This window comes from Podarcis raffonei, chromosome 16 (genome assembly GCF_027172205.1).
Source record: "Podarcis raffonei isolate rPodRaf1 chromosome 16, rPodRaf1.pri, whole genome shotgun sequence".
Lineage (NCBI taxonomy): Eukaryota > Metazoa > Chordata > Lepidosauria > Squamata > Lacertidae > Podarcis > Podarcis raffonei.
Window position 1 is genome coordinate 32,574,429 of NC_070617.1, and position 18,050 is coordinate 32,592,478.

General features: G+C 42.5%; 1 protein-coding gene across 15 annotated transcripts in view; it reads right to left on the reverse strand.

The window, feature by feature from the left end:
• FBRSL1 (fibrosin like 1) overlaps window positions 1-18,050 on the reverse strand; it is a 775,633-nt gene that overhangs the window by 533,727 nt on the left and 223,856 nt on the right. For all 15 annotated transcript variants that reach the window (XM_053368547.1, XM_053368552.1, XM_053368549.1 and 12 more), the window contains exon 2: window positions 17,534-17,734. In XM_053368547.1, the coding sequence (XP_053224522.1) occupies window positions 17,534-17,734 (201 nt within the window). The remainder of the gene's footprint in view (window positions 1-17,533; window positions 17,735-18,050) is intronic.

Below are 18,050 nucleotides of genomic sequence, written 5' to 3' on the forward strand. Positions count from 1 at the left end.
AAACCTGAAAGTTTAAGCTTTCTTCGCTCTGCACCCCCATCTGTGAATAGAAGCTGCAATTCAATGTTTTGTTAGCAAAGAAGCCGTCTAGGGTCCTCCTCGCTTTCCTTATCTGTTGGCACAGAACAGCAGTGCCTTCAGAAGAAGACCAGGAGAACTTCAAAGGAAGAAAAAGAGTAACTCAAAGACTGGCAGTAGAAAATGAAACTTTGCTTAAAACTGCCTGTTGCCATGGTGTTGCACATGCAGATAAGAACATGTTTCTGCAAACCAATGAAAACGTATGCATGAGCTGTCCACACATTTTGTTACCCAGTTATATTGCTTGAAAGAGATCGTTCACGAGTTAGTCAGAAGTTATAAAAGCGTCTTGAATTTTGTATTCTCAGCCCAGCCTTTTTGGAGCTATCCTCTGGGTCGCTCATGCAGATTTATGAATAAAAATGAGTTCCTTCCATGCACTGTATGTCTTCATTTGGCCTGGACAACTGGAGTGAACTAAAACCCCTTTTGCAGAGTAACAGGACTAGGACCTGGGAGATCAGGGTTCAAATCCCCACTCAGTCATGAAGCTCACTGGGTGACCTTAGGTCAGTCACAACCTCTTAACCAACCTCACAGGGTCATTGTAGGGATTAACTGAGGGGTGTGTGTGAACCATGTATTACTTGAAGGAAAGGTGGGATATAAATGCAGGAAATAAGCTCTTCTTCTTACCAACTTAAGAAAGCTGGAGGGGCCAGACAGATGGAGATGTCAGTTGCCAACCTGGCATCCAGAGATCTCCACATGATCGCAACTGGACCCACGCAAAACGCGCCTGGCAGCTGGGGAATTTCGAACACTGCTCAGAATGTTCCATTTCTGGGTTTTCTGCAGGCTGCTACCACTTTTACTACCAGCAGGTGGAACGGGGAACTCAGTGCCAGTGGAGTGACTTTAGCCTGGCAGAGCTGTTCTAGGTGGGGTGAAAGGAGACCACCACATCCAAACTCCCCCAACCCTAAAGCTTGGTGCAATAAACCGAGATATCAATGAGCTTGCACCATAAGATAGCTGCCCCTCTGGGAACAGCAAGTTCAAATCTATTACTTGCAGCCTGAATTGAGATAATGGGTTGTTAACCCACTACTGTTGTTAAATAGCTTACCAACACTAGAATGTATGTGCTATCACAGTCACTGATATGGGATTGGTCGCTGTAATTGTTTTACATACATTTATGCTCTAATACGGTTGTTACAGTCTGTAATTTTTGCAGTTTATTCCACTCTCCCCCCCCCCCTCCTGTGCATATATGTATATACCTGCCAACTTAGGCAGATAACATTTATTTCCCAAAAATTATTTATTTCCCAATTGGTTGTAATAAAACCAGGCTAGATCAAAGCGGTTTACAAAAAGAATAAAACAATAAAATTATCAGTAAAAATGAAACAGAAAAAAGCCATTTAAGATATTCAAAAAGTAATCAAAATCAGTGATAAGGTGAACCCTAGATTAAAGCTCATGTCAATATTCAACGTTTATCAAGCATCTGATGAAACAGACCCTAGTCCTTAAAAGCTTATACTATAATAAATTTGTTGCTGATGCCACAAGACTGTTGTTTTGACACGAATGTTTCTAACTCGAAGCTAAACATTTGCTCAACAAACAAGCATCTTCACCCTCAGGAATCCTTCTTGTTCTTGGAGGGGAATGTTGTGACTCCCCCTCTCCCCAATGGTTTCAGCTGGTTTCCAGGCCTTCTTCCTTCATACAGAAGAGGGTTTGGAGAGCTGACTTTGCTTAACAAATAGCCCAGAGGCATCATCTCCCCACTGCCCTTGTGGTGACAAGTAACCTTGCTAGAAAACCTTGCACATGAAAAACAGAGGGTGTGGGTTGTTGTTTTTTTAACCTAAAAGATGTCCTGAAATCAAGAGATGTGCTTAGTCAAGCTGTGTATATTCTCAACAGTTCATGTAAACCATCCATCAGTTAGCAGTATGAAAATTGGCTCCCTGAAGAATCACAGTTCTGGAAATGGAAATGCATGGAGGAGGAGGAGGAGGAGGAGGAGGAGGGGGAGGAGGGGTGTGGGGTGTGAGGGAGGTGGGAATACAGTAGCATTGCCTCGAGCTGCATTTTGCAACACAAGCACCACCGAGTGCTGGAAAACAAGCATCTCTTTTGTATGCTTCTGTGAGAAAACCCAGCAGAGTCAGACCCACATCATGAAAAGGCTTTAAACAAGAGCTGGCTAGGACCATCTCTCTCTTCCTCTCTTCCGGTGTAGCTCATGATGTGCCAGTTCAGACATACAGAACCACTGCTTTTCCTCACAGGACTGTGTGTGTGTGTGTGTGTGTGTGTGTGTATGCACGAGGGGAAACAGGGATCACTGGTCAGGAACAGATGTACTGTTTGTTCTCTTTACACAGTGAGAAAGGAGATTTATTCTCTCTCAGGGGCACTCTCACCATGGCGGTAACATCCTTTCCCCCAAATATAACTTTACGCAGGAAGGATGGGAGGGTCACTCGCTGCCACAGTGGCTGGGAAACTGTGGCCCTCCAGATGTTGCAGGGCTGGGCTGCAACTCCCATCGAGCCTGATGGGAGTTGGAGCCCAACATCTGGAGGGCCTCTGATCTTGCTGGCGATTCCTGGCATGACCTAAAGTGGGTCACAGCAGCAGCACTGCCACACTTTTGTTTGTTTTATTTTAACATAATGTAAGGTAAAGGTAAAGGAACCCCTGACCGTTAGGTCCAGTCATGACCGACTCTGGGGTTGCGGCGCTCATCTCGCTTTATTGGCCGCCGAAGGAGCCAGCATACAGCTTCCGGGTCATGTGGCCAGCATGACTAAGCCACTTCTGGCAAACCAGAGCAGCACACGGAAACGCCGTTTACCTTCCCGCCGGAGCGGTACCTATTTATCTACTTGCAGATGACGCGCTTTCGAACTGCTAGGTTGGCAGGAGCAGGGACTGTGCAACGGGAGCTCACCCCGTGGCGGGGATTCGGTCCGCCGACCTTCTGATCGGCAATTCCTAGGCTCTGTGGTTTAACCCACAGCGCCACCCGTGTCCCTTAACATAATGTATATGCTGTTTAATTTTAAGAAAACCTCTAAGCATTTTCCAACAAGATAAATTACCGTAAAACTTAGAAATTCTCGATTAAAAAAACAGGTATTTACAAACATTCAAAATATGGTTAAGATTACATATAAATACAGAGAGTATTTGTGTATGTATAGATATCTAGTTACATGGCTCAACCTTGTTTATTTTATTAAAATAGTTCATAATTGTCTGGCATATTACAGAAAAAATTAAAAAGATGGTTAAGATCAACAATGTGGAACACCATAAAAATATATAGTGTAAGCTGTAAAAGCGGGTCTTTAAATACATGTTTTATATTGTAAACTGCCCTGGGATCTTCAGATGAAGTGCAATATAGAAATTTAACAACAACAACATTTGGGCTAAAGGTACATCTGGAGTGACAAGGTTGAGGGCTCCTGCCTTAGATCAGGGGTGGCTATACAAATTGGATAAGAAAGTTGGTTTCCAGGTGGAAAAATCTAAATTGGAAACAGAATTGTTAGAACCCAAAAGTAAGACTTTGTCAAAAATGTATAACTTGCTGCTGAAATGGAATACTCAGGATGAGACGGTTAAATCTGTAATGATTAAATGGGCACAAGACGTTGGACATAATATTATGTTTGCTGACTGGGAACAGTTGTGGACCACCGGGATTAAATTTACGGCATGTAATGCCTTAAGAGAGAATATTATGAAAATGATGTATAGGTGGTACATGACCCCAGTCAAGCTTGCAAAAATCTATCATTTGCCCGATAACAAATGTTGGAAATGTAAAGAAAATGAAGGTACATTCTTTCACCTTTGGTGGACGTGCCCTAGGATTAAGGCTTTCTGGGAAATGATATACAATGAGTTGAAAAAGGTATTTAAGTATACCTTCTTGAAGAAACCAGAGGCCTTTCCCCTGGGCATGGTCGGCCAACTGGTGTCAAAGAAGGATGGAACGTTTTTTATGTATGCCACAACAGCAGCAAGAATACTCATCGCAAAGTATTGGAAAACGCAAGATTTACCCACTCTGGAAGAATGGCAGATGAAACTGATTGACTGTATGGGATTGGCAGAAATGACTGGCAGAATCCGTGACCAGGGAGAAGAGTCGGCAGAAGAAGATTGGAAAAAATTTAAGGACTACTTACAGAAATATTGTAAAATTAAGGAATGTTGAATGATACTGGATTGAAATTGAGTGGTTTCTAGCTGGAATGGTATAAAGGAATATGAACAAAATGATTGGATAGAAAACAAGGTGTTATTATAAGCTGTAATGCTTTAAGTTAAGGATTTGCTGAACAAATAATTTGAAATGGAATACAAGAAGGGGAGGTATGAGGTCAGAGAAATATGTTATTGAAAATTATGTATTATGAACTATATTTTTTTTAGTTTTTTTGTTTCTTTTTTGTTTGCATAAAAAATTGAAAACTTTAATAAATATCTTTTAAAAAAAATAGATCAGGGGTGGCTAATAGCAGCCACTGCATCAAGCTGCATAAGAGGAAGGAAGGAAGAGAGACGCAGGGTCAATGTTAGCTCTGCTAAAAAGCTGGTCTTCTCCCTCCCGCAATTGTCACCTGCCAGAGGTCATTATAGTATCAGGCTGCAACAGAGGAGGGAAGAGAAGGGATGTTGGGCTACTTTGTCAGACCAGCAATGGTCTCCTCTCCTTAACTTAAGAAACAACTGCTAGAACAGGCCAGTGGCCCATCCAGTTCAGCATCTCACATATGTTCACGGGATGCTCACAAGTGGAGCCTGAGCTCAACAACACCCTCCTGCAGCTTCCAGCATTGCCATTCCAAAGCATACCGCCTCCAGCTGTGGAGTGGAACAGATCCATCTGGGTCAGTGTCATCCTCCATAAATTTGTCTCATGCTCTTTCAAAGCAATTAAAGTCTGTGGACATCCCTGCCTCTTGTGGGTACTGATTTCAATTGAAATAGGCACTGTGTGAAGAACAACAGAGCCTGCCCTCTCTGCCCGGTGGCTCATCTAGTCCATCCTATTCTCACAGCGGCCAACCAGATGCCTGTGGGAGGCCTGAAAGCAGGATTGACATGCAACAGCATTCCCTCCTCACGTGATTCCAAGCACAGGTATTCAGAGATACACTGCCTACAGCACTAGAGACAGAACATAGCTATCATAGCTTGTAGCTGCTGATAGCCTTATCTTCCATGAATTCGTCTAATACTCATTGAGGTTTTCCATTCCAACTGATTGTTGGAACAACTTGCAAGTAAGAACTTGACCCTGCATTTCCTTATTTCCTCCTCATCCCTCCTAATCAATATTCCTATTGTGTCATGCCTTGCAAGCCTGACGGCAAGGATTCTCTCTCGCTTTTTTGGTGATTTGTAAGCTGCTAAAGAGCAGCTTTAAACAAACAAACAAACAAACAAACAAACAAACAAAATCAATGTTAAATAAGCCAGCTAGGATAGGCACCCATCCTTCTAAGTATTCCTTATAGAGCTCAGGTGGAAGCCTACAGTTGCAATCGAAATTATTCAACCCCCATTGCAAATCAGGTTTATTATCAAAATTTACAGACTTTCAGCTGTTTGCAATGAGCAAATCAAACAGAAGCAATTGAAATAGCTCAACACAACGGATGCTTCAAATGGTTTCCCCAAAATTAACTGAAATTGCAACTTTCAATTGGTTTGGTTTGCCCATTGCAAACAGCTGAAAGTCTGTAAATTTTGATAATAAACCCAATTTGCAATGGGGGTTGAATATTTTCAATTGCAACTACCATATTTTTCAGTCTATAAGATGCCCCCAGGTATAAGACACCCCCTATTTTTGTGGACTCCAATTTAAGAAAATGGGGAAAGGTCTATCTGTGTATAAGACGCCCCCAAATTTTGGACATTATTTTTTAGGAAAAATCCTAGTCTTATACACGGACAAATATGGTATATCTTCTCCAGGGGCTTTACTTAATTTCAGGCAGGAAATAAGGGCCTTTATCTCACTATCGAAGGCTAGTTGCCATTCAGGAAGGTTGCTGGTACATATGATTATCCAAACTTACGACCAAATATATTGGGGAAATATTTAACCCAATCAGAGGTAGAGGTAGAAGCTTCCATTCCTATGGTGAACTCACTTCAGACTCCTGTTTTCCAATCTACATTTGATCAATATTTCTATAGATTCCTGATGGATTCTTATGCAAATCCCTAACTGTCTTAGCCAGAACTTTCTTAGGCACTTTGCATTGACACGTCAAACCAGCCAAGATGTGCTGATTGTGTGTAGTTATTGAAGTTATCAAATAGGCCTGAGCTCTGTGAGAATTTGTGGAAAGACATCAATGAGATTTGGCGATCTGCTCATAAAAAGTTGATGGAAGCTTGTCAGATTATAACTGTGAGATTATAACTCTCAGTCTGTGAGACCATTTCAGCCTTTTCACACCTGCCATAGCTGTGTACACTCTTGCAGAGTTGGTTGCTGCTATGCATTCTAAAGGACATACTATGGTCATTGCTATTGGAAAATGGTCACTTTCTGTTCATTCTAACACTTCAAAGGCGTTCACAAAAGTGAATAAAGGAGAGACTATAATATGACTGACAGCAGTTCTACCATGTTTGTTCAAATAAGTGCACTGACCCTTAGATATGTCTACAGGACCACCACGAAGAATAAATAAATTAGGCTAGAATACGAATTCCAACAATTTCAGGGCCTGTGCATTATATTTCTTGTCCAAAGAACAGTGTGAGGTTAGGAAAATATATTCCAAGTGTAAGCCTTAAAGGTAGCAATAGACCCTTTGCAGTTCCTTCAATTTGGGCATTAAAATCCTCACAATAAGTATAAATCTGCTCCAGTAGGGATGTTAGATCTGACCAAATCTTGGTGGTCAGTGATAGACTGTTAGTAGGGGTAAGGTAGGAAGAAGAGAAAGATTCCTAATTCAGCTTTGATCTGTACTGACAAAAGATAATTATTCCAAAATCTGCTATCAAAGCTTCTCCTATCAAATCAAGTGATATTAAGGTGGTCAAGCCCTCACTTGCTTGCAATAAGGAAACTGGTGGAAAAATACACTGCAACGTGTTTGTTGCAACAATGTCTAATACTTTCAGAAAATGGGTGGATTGCATTCGGAAGCATCCTATCTCTCAGCCTGACCTACCTCACAAGGTTGTTATGAGGACAAAATGGAGAGAGAGAGAGAGAGAGAGAGAGAGAGAGAGAGAGAGAGTGCATGCCACTTTGAGTTCCTTGGAGGAAAGGTGGAATATAAATGTAATAATAATAAATAAATAATTGAATCTTTAGTGAGGCTTTATACTTTTGCGGCATTATATTTGAATTCTCTGTTTTGCCCTGATTCTTCCCCAAAAAAATATTGATTCAGCAATAATAACATAGGCTCCACCCCACAAAACAGGGTATATAAAAAACGTATTTACATAAACAAATACTAATCATTGCAAAGTTGGCATTCCAAGCATTTAAAACAGAAAATATTTAAAATAAATAAATCGTGATTGGGATTCCAAGATAGAAAGATTAGGAAGCCCCACACACAGAATTATTAAATGGGTGGTGTTAATTCTGTCCTTAACAGCAGACTAAAAACATGACTTTAAAAATCTAACTGGCTAAATTACAATAAAATAAAATAAAAAACAAAAACAAAAATCAGTTGGATTAAAGCCAACATAAAAGGCAGGGAAGGAAGGACCAGTCAAGCCTTACTTGAGAATCTGTTCCATCATTAGAGAAAGAATCCTTTCTTAACAACTGTGGTCGAGACACATCAGGGCAACTCAAGGCATGAGAGTAGATGGAGGGTAGCACTTCAGAAACCTGTAGGCCATATGCCCCCCACCCCCACTTCCTTCAAGAGCACATTTTAATCCACTGTGAACCAGAGTAGATTGTAACACAGCCTCTCTTTTCTTAAAGGTTTCCACAAATGGATGCACCACAGTTCAATGGGCTAAAGAATGCTGCTGCCAGCACTTTGCTTATAGCCGCTGCACAGCTGAATGTAAGTGAAAAGGTTCAGAAGGCAGGAGGAGAGGGAGAGAGGGAGGCAGAGAAAAGAAACCTCAGACTATTATTCTCCCTCCCCCCCCACCCTAAACACTATCATTATTTTTAATCCCATCCTATAATTTGTGGTTGCAGTTGACACAGATCTTTTGAATGCTTGAGGTTAATAATACTGCCACAGCACACAGTCCTGGACGGTTCCCAATAGCTTCCTGTCCTCAAGAGAGCACTTTCAGCTGCAGTATCGCAGCTCCACAGCTAGATTTTAAATTTTTTTGCGTGGTATCTTAAAGTTCCCCAGGAAGCAGAGAACACAGAACAACCCTATTTATTATTTAATTGCTTATTGCATCTATGCTCCAAGAAGTGGGGTGTTGCTTAGCAACGATGAAGAGTGGCATGAGCTTCACTGAGGGAGTACCTGTTTTGACTGGCTGCGTAGTTTTAAGGGAGTTTTTCTTCTGAGTGTTTCAGTTGAATGCCGCTGTTCCTTTCTCAAATTATACACTGTTTTTCTTCCATCTGCATTATATTTGAAGAACTTTGCTAATAATACGAATTCTGGGAAGGACGATGTGGCATTTGCACAGATGCACTGTGACATCACAATGGGTCAACCCCTTGTAGTCATGCAGAAAATGGAGTAGGATTGTTCTGTGTTGTTCCAAAGAGCAAGACAAAGAACTAATGGATGAAAAATGTAGAGAAGCAGATTTTGCTGTAGCATTAGGAGAAGCTCCCTAATGGTAAGAGACTGTCTCAGGAGGTGCTGGGCTCTCTTTTGCTGGAAGTATTTAAGCAGAAGTGGACTGCCATCTGTTGCGGGCAGTGTAGCTGAATCCTGCATTGAGAATTCATGTTAAATTAGATGACCTCCAAGATCCCTTTCAAGGCTGTGATTCTATAACATATACAGTCAATAGGCAATGATCATGCCCTTAACAGGAGGAGCCATAAAGCAGTGGTACAGCACATGGCTTTCATGAAGAAGGCTCCGTGTTCAATTGTTGGAATCCCATCTAAAAAAGGATGGGATGATGGAAAACACATTCTGCCCAGAGAACTGCTGCAAGTGTAGTAGGCCATACTGGGCTAGATGGTCAAATAGTCCAACCTTGTCTAAGGCAGCTGCTTATATGGAACTATGTACCTTACTGTAAAACTGGTTGTTGTTTTTAAGGTTGTAAGCATTGTCCAATTTGATGCTTGACAGATGCTTTCGACTACAACTCTCATAATAATAATAATAATAATAATAATAATAATAATAATAATAAATTTGTACCCCGCCCATCTGACTGGGTTTCCACAGTCACTCTGGGTGGCTTCCACAAAGACCAAAAATACACTAAGATGTCACACATTAAAAACTTCCCTGAACAGGGCTGCCTTAAGATGTCTTTGAATGTCAGGTAGTTGTTTATCTCTTTGACATCTGATGGGAGGGCGTTCCAGGTCATCCCCTGTCTGTGTGAGTAGTGGTCATGGATGATGGGAGTTGTGGTCCAAACTTTCTGGAGGGGACCAGGATGGGAGATATTAAAAAATGATCAAGTAGTTGCATTCCTAGCAGGAAAATTCTGTTAGGCTAGGCTCCAGTTGTTTCCAAGTTTAAAGGACTGAGTGTGTTTCGTACAACCTTTTTCAGTTAACTCAGAACTACTGTAATTACTAGAGAGAACACAAAGGGCCTCTACATTTATAAGCAAGCTAATTTCTTCCATTTCAACTACTGAACAGCTGAACATCATGGTGCAGCATCTTCCTGCAAAACAAGCCAGCCCTATTCAATGCTAACTTCTTGTTTATTTTTTGTTTTCTTATTATCTGAGGCCAAGGTGACATAACAGAAGGTGCTTGCCTTTTCCTCCCAAATAAAGAAAGGATTTTGCATACAACAAAGAGGGTGGGGGGGAACTGCAAGTCTGGTGTACTGAGTTTGCCAATTAAATCCAAGGGAAGGAGAGAGTCTGAGATACAATTACGGCTTTCTGTAAATTACTTCATGTAATTAAATCTGCTTCCCTAAATTACAAACCATTTAGCTCTTCTTTTATAATAATGTAAGCAATGACCAACAACAACCTTTTTATGGAGCCTGATGTCATAAAAGTTGTTAGCAACAAAATTTTCTGTCTCCTCATTTCAAAGCAGTCATTGTAATGAGATCCATTTTATGTCTACACAGAAAGCTGCTCGGAGGATAAGAGGAAGAGAGAGCACTTTGTTCTTCAAGACACTGCTCCAGGGCTGGGACCGTATTTGACGAACCATGGCCTGTTTGGAGTTTGCTACTGATCAGCTAATGAGCAGGCACGGGTGTTAAAGGTATCTTGCAAAAGAGGTTCCGTCAAAAGGAAGCTTTTATTTTATTTTATTTTATTTTATTTTATTTTATTTTATTTTTGTGCAGTGTAACAGAAGTTCAATAACTCTTCTCTCCTCCCATTCACAAAATTGATGGCTCACAATTTTGAATTGAATCTGGAAGGGCCATATCTCAGTAGCACAGCATGTGGTTTGCATGAATAACATCCCAGTGTCAATCTCTGACCACTCCATGTAAAAGCGTCAGGTAACAGGTGATGAGAAAGACCTATCTCTGCCCGAGACCTTGGCATAAACACTACTGGACTATGGCTGTACACACCCTATACCTTTAAAGCATATCTGAAGCATATTTACCACCCACAAAGAATTATGGGCATTGTAGTTTGTTAAGGTTTGCTGGGAATTTTAACTCTCTGAGGGAAAAAATAATGTGAACATACTTTTTTTGAGTGTCAATGTGCTTCAAAAGTGTGCACTGAAGGTATATAGTGTGTGCACATGGCTACAAAGTTCACTGGGCAGCCTTGGAAGTCCCAGGCTGTGTACACACCATACATTTAAAGCACATGACTTTACCCAAAGAATTTTGGGAAATGTAGCTACAATTCTCAACACCCTTAACTACAGTTCCCAGGATGCTCTGGATAAAGTCATGTGTCTGGGTTTGGGCACTGGGTGGGTCGAGGTTTTCTTTTAAACCCCCAGGAACAAACAACCAAATCCTATGCACACTTTCCTGGGGGTAAGCTCCTCTGAATCATAGGTCCTTTTTCACCCAAGTAAAAATTCTCATTTGCAAGGTCCTCAAACTGCAGTTAATTTGCAAAGTACTGGGGCTTTCGTTCCAATTGGAATCAAAGCATTTTAGGGTTGGAACAGACTTTTGAAATAATCAAGCCCAATTCGCTGCTCAGCATGTGTTCGACAACAATGAACAAATACATTTAAAAAGAATGAAGAGGGTGCGCCTCAGATTATAGGAGGTGGTAGCTATCAATGTCCTTGTCAGGTTGCATGGCGGGGTAATCTGTGTGGACATTTTCTGTTTCACCTCAGGCAGAAAAATGTCTTGGGCTGGTCTGGGCTATGGCTGTGGGTTCTTCATTATAAGGGAGCAGAGGACACAAATGGACTTCTCAGTAGACATATGTAAGATTGTGCTGTTCACTGGATTATACAGTGGCGGGTAGAAAAGAGATCTGATGTTGCACCGAAGGCTATTGGGGTAAAGTCAACACAGCTGCTCTCCCTTCTGATTTTTTATTTTATTTTAAAGCTAGCAATTATTCAGGCCTGTCTAGAACTAGAACTCAGGTAAGGGAAAGGATGCCTGACAGATAGGGCCCTACCTTTCAAATTTCCCAACTCCCTCTTCTAACCTGACAGGAGGCGCTAGGCCCAGAAGGGGTTGCTTAGCAACCATGCTACTCTCTAGCATGGGGAAAATGGATGTGGTAGGCCCAGATGTGTAGCAGGGAGAACCCTTAGCCCCTGAAATGCCATCTCCAGAAGCAAACAGCTATGGGTTTTCACAGAGATAGAGGGAATGACAACAAATTAAAACAATGAAAGTGGGGGGGGGGGAGGCGGCAGGATAGTTTCTCAGAAAAAAATTGAAAAGAATAGAGCCTGTACATTTTGCCTCCTAGCTCAAGTTCTAGAAAATATTCTTTTTAAAAAAGAAAGAAAGCCACCCCCATAATGGACGCCAATGCAAACAGCCCCTTTCTCCCTAGGCGACCTGTACCTGCTGCTATTCCTCTCAATGTTGCTGTCCCACCCCTTCAAACAAATGCTTAAATGAGGAAGAACCATGTATTTAGCAAGCCAAGCATCGCTTGATTCTTTTTTTCGCATAGACGTGCTGCAGAGCTGTGCGCTCAGAGCTGGCAGTAAGAAGCTTTAACACACCAGGATAAGCTCTGTTAAAATGACAGGGTTTCCCCCTTACTCGGTTGTTTTCTAACTCCCTCCCTGCTGCCACCGCCGCACCATGCCCAACAGTTCCCCTGCACTTTGTATTCTGCTTTCAGCATCAAAATGCCTAACCGGGACTTAAAGCAGATTTTTAAATTAGTTCCTGACAGTGCAAACAGATTGCTATTGATTGAAATGAGCCTTATTTTAGTTCTTTAGATGAGCGGCCCTAATGACTAAATACTGTATTGCCCATTTCAACACTTTGTGCTGGGGCTCCCCAGTGGTTTCTTAGGCAGCTGCGAATTCTCTGTGCCTTGCAGATTACTAGGAACGAACAGGAGAGAGCCATCTGTGACTTCAGAGCATGTGGCAGCGGCTTTCAGGCTGAGCTAAGAACTTAACAATGGAGAACACCACCCTCCTCGACCCCCCTGAAACAGGCACATTGCTGGGTGCCATTTTGAAAGCTCTGAACTCGCACTCGCATGTCCAAAGTCCGTTTTGGGGGCCTAATCCGGCCTGCCAGTCGGTTTAATCCTGCCCCCGTGGCAGTTTATTTCAACTTCAATCCTAAAAAAAAGCTCAACAACTATGGGGTAAAAATCCTAAAAAAGCTCAACAACTTCACCTCACGGCCCGTCACTTCATCAAATCTGTCCCTCTTTGAAAAAGACACCACTGCAACCAAATAGGACCATACATTTTCTTTAATGAAACTCACAGGAGTAACAAATTTGCTATGGCATAACCTTTTGTGGGCTACTTGCTCCACTTCAACAGATGCAATTTGCTAGTCTTTAAAGCAGGGGGTCAACAACAAAGTGCCTATGGGAGCAATGGGGCCCTTGAGATCTTCCCCTGGAGTACACAAAGTCCCCAAGGTCCTGTTTCTGCCCCCTTGGTCATGAGGTGCTTACAGATGTTGTCTTTTTCTCCACTGAAAAGTGCATAGAGCTGAAGGAGGGAGTTGGAACAACACTATTTCCCACTTCCTCTTTCCTCCATTTCGCTCGCCTTTACATTTAAGCTGAACTTCACTAGCTTAGCTAGGACTTTCTTTCCTGCCGGGCTGCCTTTACAGTTCTATATAGGATGCTTAATTGCAGGAGGAGCAGTCAAGGAGAAGCGAAAAGGGCAGAGAGGGTGCCAGCAGCAGCTGTATGTTTCTCAAATCAGGCAGTGTCTGAACTGGGAGGGAGAAAGCTAGTCTTAGATTTGCCTCTGCCGGCTTGCTTGCTGTTTTTAAAGGGCGCTTCTGGGTGAAAACCAACCAGGTGGAAAACCCGCTTTAAAAACATGTAAGAAAAACCCCATCGGCAAGCCTGATGAAGTTCTGCTGTATATATAAAGCAAGTGGGATCTGCAACAAAATGTTGCAGTGTCAAGTACTGTTTATGTAAAAATAGAGAGCAGTTTATCTTCAGCTTTCTTTATCAGCGGTTGTAACCACCATTTTCCACATGCCCAATGCCCCAGAATGAGGCCTAGGTTTAGGGCTGGCTGGTTCCCATTGAGACTGGTAGGGCCGAAGGGAAAGAGAACAAGGTCACAATTACACCACGCATGTAAAAGGCATTTAAACCACATTGCTTTTCTCAAAGAATCTTGGCAACTGTAGTTCGTTGGGGATGGTGAGAATTGGAGCTCCGTGAGGCAGTAAACTACAGTTCCCATGATTCTTTGGAGGAAGCTATGTGCTTTAATGGTGTGTTAGGTAAAGGTAAAGGTACCCCTGCCCGTACGGGCCAGTCTTGACAGACTCTGGGGTTGTGCGCCCATCTCACTCAAGAGGCCGGGGGCCAGCGCTGTCCGGAGACACTTCCGGGTCACGTGGCCAGCGTGACAAAGCTGCATCTGGTGAGCCAGCGCAGTACACGGAAACGCCGTTTACCTTCCCGCCAGTAAGCAGTCCCTATTTATCTACTTGCTTTCGGGGGTGCTTTCGAACTGCTAGGTTGGCAGGCGCTGGGACCGAGCAGCGGGAGCGCACCCCGCCACGGGGATTCGAACCGCCGACCTTTCGATCGGCAAGCCCTAGGCGCTGAGGCTTTTACCCACAGCGCCACCCGCGTCCCAATGGTGTGTTAACTGTACTTTAAATGTATGGAGTGGTGTTGGCAGAGCCAATTAATTTTAGTTTGGTCTCCATCCTCTTCCCCAATGAGTTCATGAAGGGCAACACTGAAACAAAGGGAGATCTGCCTACCACCAGCTTGTGGCCCCTGGAAAGTTGCCCAGAAGGGAATGTGGCCCCTGCAGGCTATGTGTGTAAAAATATTTCTGTGAGACAAAAGGCATTTGAAGTCCAGGTCTGCACCTCTTTCCTTCCTTTGCTCCTTTCCCCACCTCTTCCTATTAATTGTTTTTAAAAATATACTAATTAAAAATAAAAAAGTAAAAATATCTCCCCCACCCCCACTCACCAGTTTCTATACGGACAGATAAGGTGGAGAATTTCTGGAGGCTATTTTAGCCCAGCTTTTCTCTCTTATCAGGGACAGCAAGTGAGGAAACCTTTGCTGTTAGCAATACAAATGCTGCTGCTGCAGCCATGGAACTATCAAGCTGATGACTGAGCACCAAGTTCCCCCTGCAAACATCCCAGATGAGCAGCTGTAAGTGATAAATGGCCTGCCACCCCCCTGGTGCTTTTCTCTCTTCACCTCCTTAGCTTTGAACAAACATGTTAGTTCAAGCAAAGGCTGCTGGGGCAGCCCCCATTGTGTATGACTGGCAGGCTAGACTACTGCCATCTCAGGAGTTTGTTAAATGCATTGTCAAATTTTCAATGCATGGGGGAAACGGCTGGAGGCCTCGAGCAGGGAGGGGAGAGGGGGAACAGCCCAAATCGGTATGCCTCTCACATTCTCCAGCACTCCTTGCCTCTCTCTCTCTTTACAGCTCTAAATTCGCCGCCAGGCACCAAACAGGAGAAAGCCAAATCACAGAAAGCATACGAAAATTGTGTTTGTAAACCACACCACACACACGCTCACATCTGTCGGGGCGTTGCAGTTGCACCCAGCAGTGCAGATACTGCTTTGAGCAGGTTGTTGGACTCAACAGCTTCTAAGTCGGGATGGGCAAACCAGTCAGGTTTGGTTTCTCTGTTTCTTATTTTTCCATTCTTAAGTTTGGATTCCCCACATTTCCACACCGATTTGAATTCTTTATATTAAAACAAAAACGTGAAAATCCAGCAGCATTTTAGTGCAAACTTCTGATAATGATTGTATGCAATTTTGCCTAATCAGATATTTGCAAAGAGGTTCCCCTCTGTAAAATGCATTTTTAAACATTAGTTTCACTAATGTAGACATTTTGTACACATTGCATGGCTAGAGAACTGCATTCCAAGATTTAGAGAAACACAAATTTTGAGGGGTGGCTGTGTTTTGATTTGTGTATGGTTTTGGAAGGTATGGATTAGCTAGGCTTGCCTTTAAATGTCAAGTGAATCATATTTGTCCCACATCCCTACCAGCAAGTTCCCACAGGTTATATCCAACATGAGAATGGGCCTTTTCATTGGTGGCTCCCCCATGCAGTTGAACCCACGGAGGAGGGCATCTTGTCAAAGAACCCTCCAAAATTGGGAGATGCCCTTCTTGTGATGATGCCCACAAGGGAGAAGGCAAGCCATTTCCCTCAAAGCATCTAAGGTGACCCTGAGGACAATCTTTAAAACTTAATCTAACCATGACCTGGTTCCCTATGTTTCTAAATTTTGAGGGACAGCCAAAGAAGCAGAATGCAGAAAGAATTAGGAATTCTACTTACACTTTAGATGAATAATTTTTCTTCACAGCACCGGAAAAATGTACATATACATACATTACACACAGATGTACATATACATTACGTGTGTGTGTTTATGTCCATGTGTTAGTTTTTTGCTTAAAATACTCTGTCGCTTTGAGTTGCAGTGGTAAAAAAAGTGACCAATAAATTTAACAAATAAAAACAATAAAGTTCTAATCAGAGTAGACCTGTTGAAATTGAGGAACGTAAGTCAGCTATGTTTATTAACTGCAACAGGACTGTTCTGAGTAGGATACAAACCTATTGTATTACAAAATATTCATACCCTGCCCTTCCACTCTTCCTTCCCCCACAACAAAAGCAACATTTTCCCAGGAGTGCTTACAACAATAAAAAAACCATAATTTCAAGAGGGGTAATAATATAAAAAAGAGCAACCATAAGCAATCATAATCAAGGCACAAGGAAAAAAACCAGTAAAACCACTAGATGTGTGGGCAGCTTGTAACTAGACACAGGAGACTGACAATTAAAATAACTCAGAAAATGACATGGGAGAAGAAAAAAGGCAAGCCTCTGGAACACCACCACCAAGAAGGCCCTTTACCATAAGGAGGGCCACTGACAAAAATCTCAACTCAAAGGCAGGCTAAACTATCAAATATCCTAGTCCCAAACTGTGAAGAGCTACAAAGATACGCACCAGCTGCCTGAATTGGTCCTGAAATGAACCAGGAGACAGTGCAGATGCTTCAGTTTCCTTCCTAGAATCTGACTCCACTTTATTGCATTGGCAACTACCTACAGTCTGGTTCTCCACAGGCAGTAAGAAATATTTGGTGGATTTCACATTTGGAACTTTGAAAGCCATAGCCAGGCCACAAACACCACCAATTTTGTTAAAAGGTAAGCCACAAGAAACAACTGAGATAATTTGCGTCAGATATGTTCAGGTACACCAGTGAAACTAAGCCAGCAGAGAGACAAAATGGCAAATACCAAAATAGTCCAACCCCCACCCCCACACACTTAATTCTTGAAATAAACACTTTTCTAAAGCAGGGTTGGGGGACTTATGGCACTCCAGATGATGTGGGCTCCCATCAGCCCTAGTAAGCATGGATAATGGTCAGGGATAATGGGAGTTCTAGTTCAGCAATATCTGGGGACCCCAACCTGGGGAACGCAACTCAAACGAAACAAGCCGAAGCTCCGCAATTTCCCCGTGTGTGACACTCCCACAAACATCTATATGAATCTTAAGTCCAATGCAAATATTACATCCAAATAGTATTAACAGCAGTAAGTCCAAAGCAAATAATAACAACATTAACACTTGCCTCCCCCCAAGTAACCACCCGCACCAAAGGTGGGAGATAACCTTTGTCCTACCTGCGTGTGGATTTTCAAGGGGATTTTCTTCTTCACCCTCTCCTTCCCTCGATCCGTCTCTCTCCCCGAACTCATGGCATCGTTATTGTGGCCATTTTCGCTTGGCTCAGCTGACACACAGTGTTCAGATTCTCTGGGTTTCTTTCCTGGATGTCTCTCCCATTTTTCCTTTCTCTCTTGTGGCTTCAATGACATGTCCTTCTGTAAAAAAAAGGAGTAAATCAGAAAGAGGAAGTGAAAAAAAGGTATTTCATAAAACACTACTGGCTACTTTGCTTTCTCACTGTTTTAATCTGGACCACTTGGCCCCCTATTACATTTAAAGCATGTATTTACATTTAAATATCTTGCTCTGCACTATTCGCCTCAAGCTGTGGCAACCAGAAATGAACACAGTATTCCAAATGTGTTGGTACCAAAGATTTGTATAACGGTGTTACGATATTGGCAACTTTACTTTCAATTCCTTTCCTAATGATTTCTCACATGGAATTTGTTCGGTGGACAACTGTTGGGG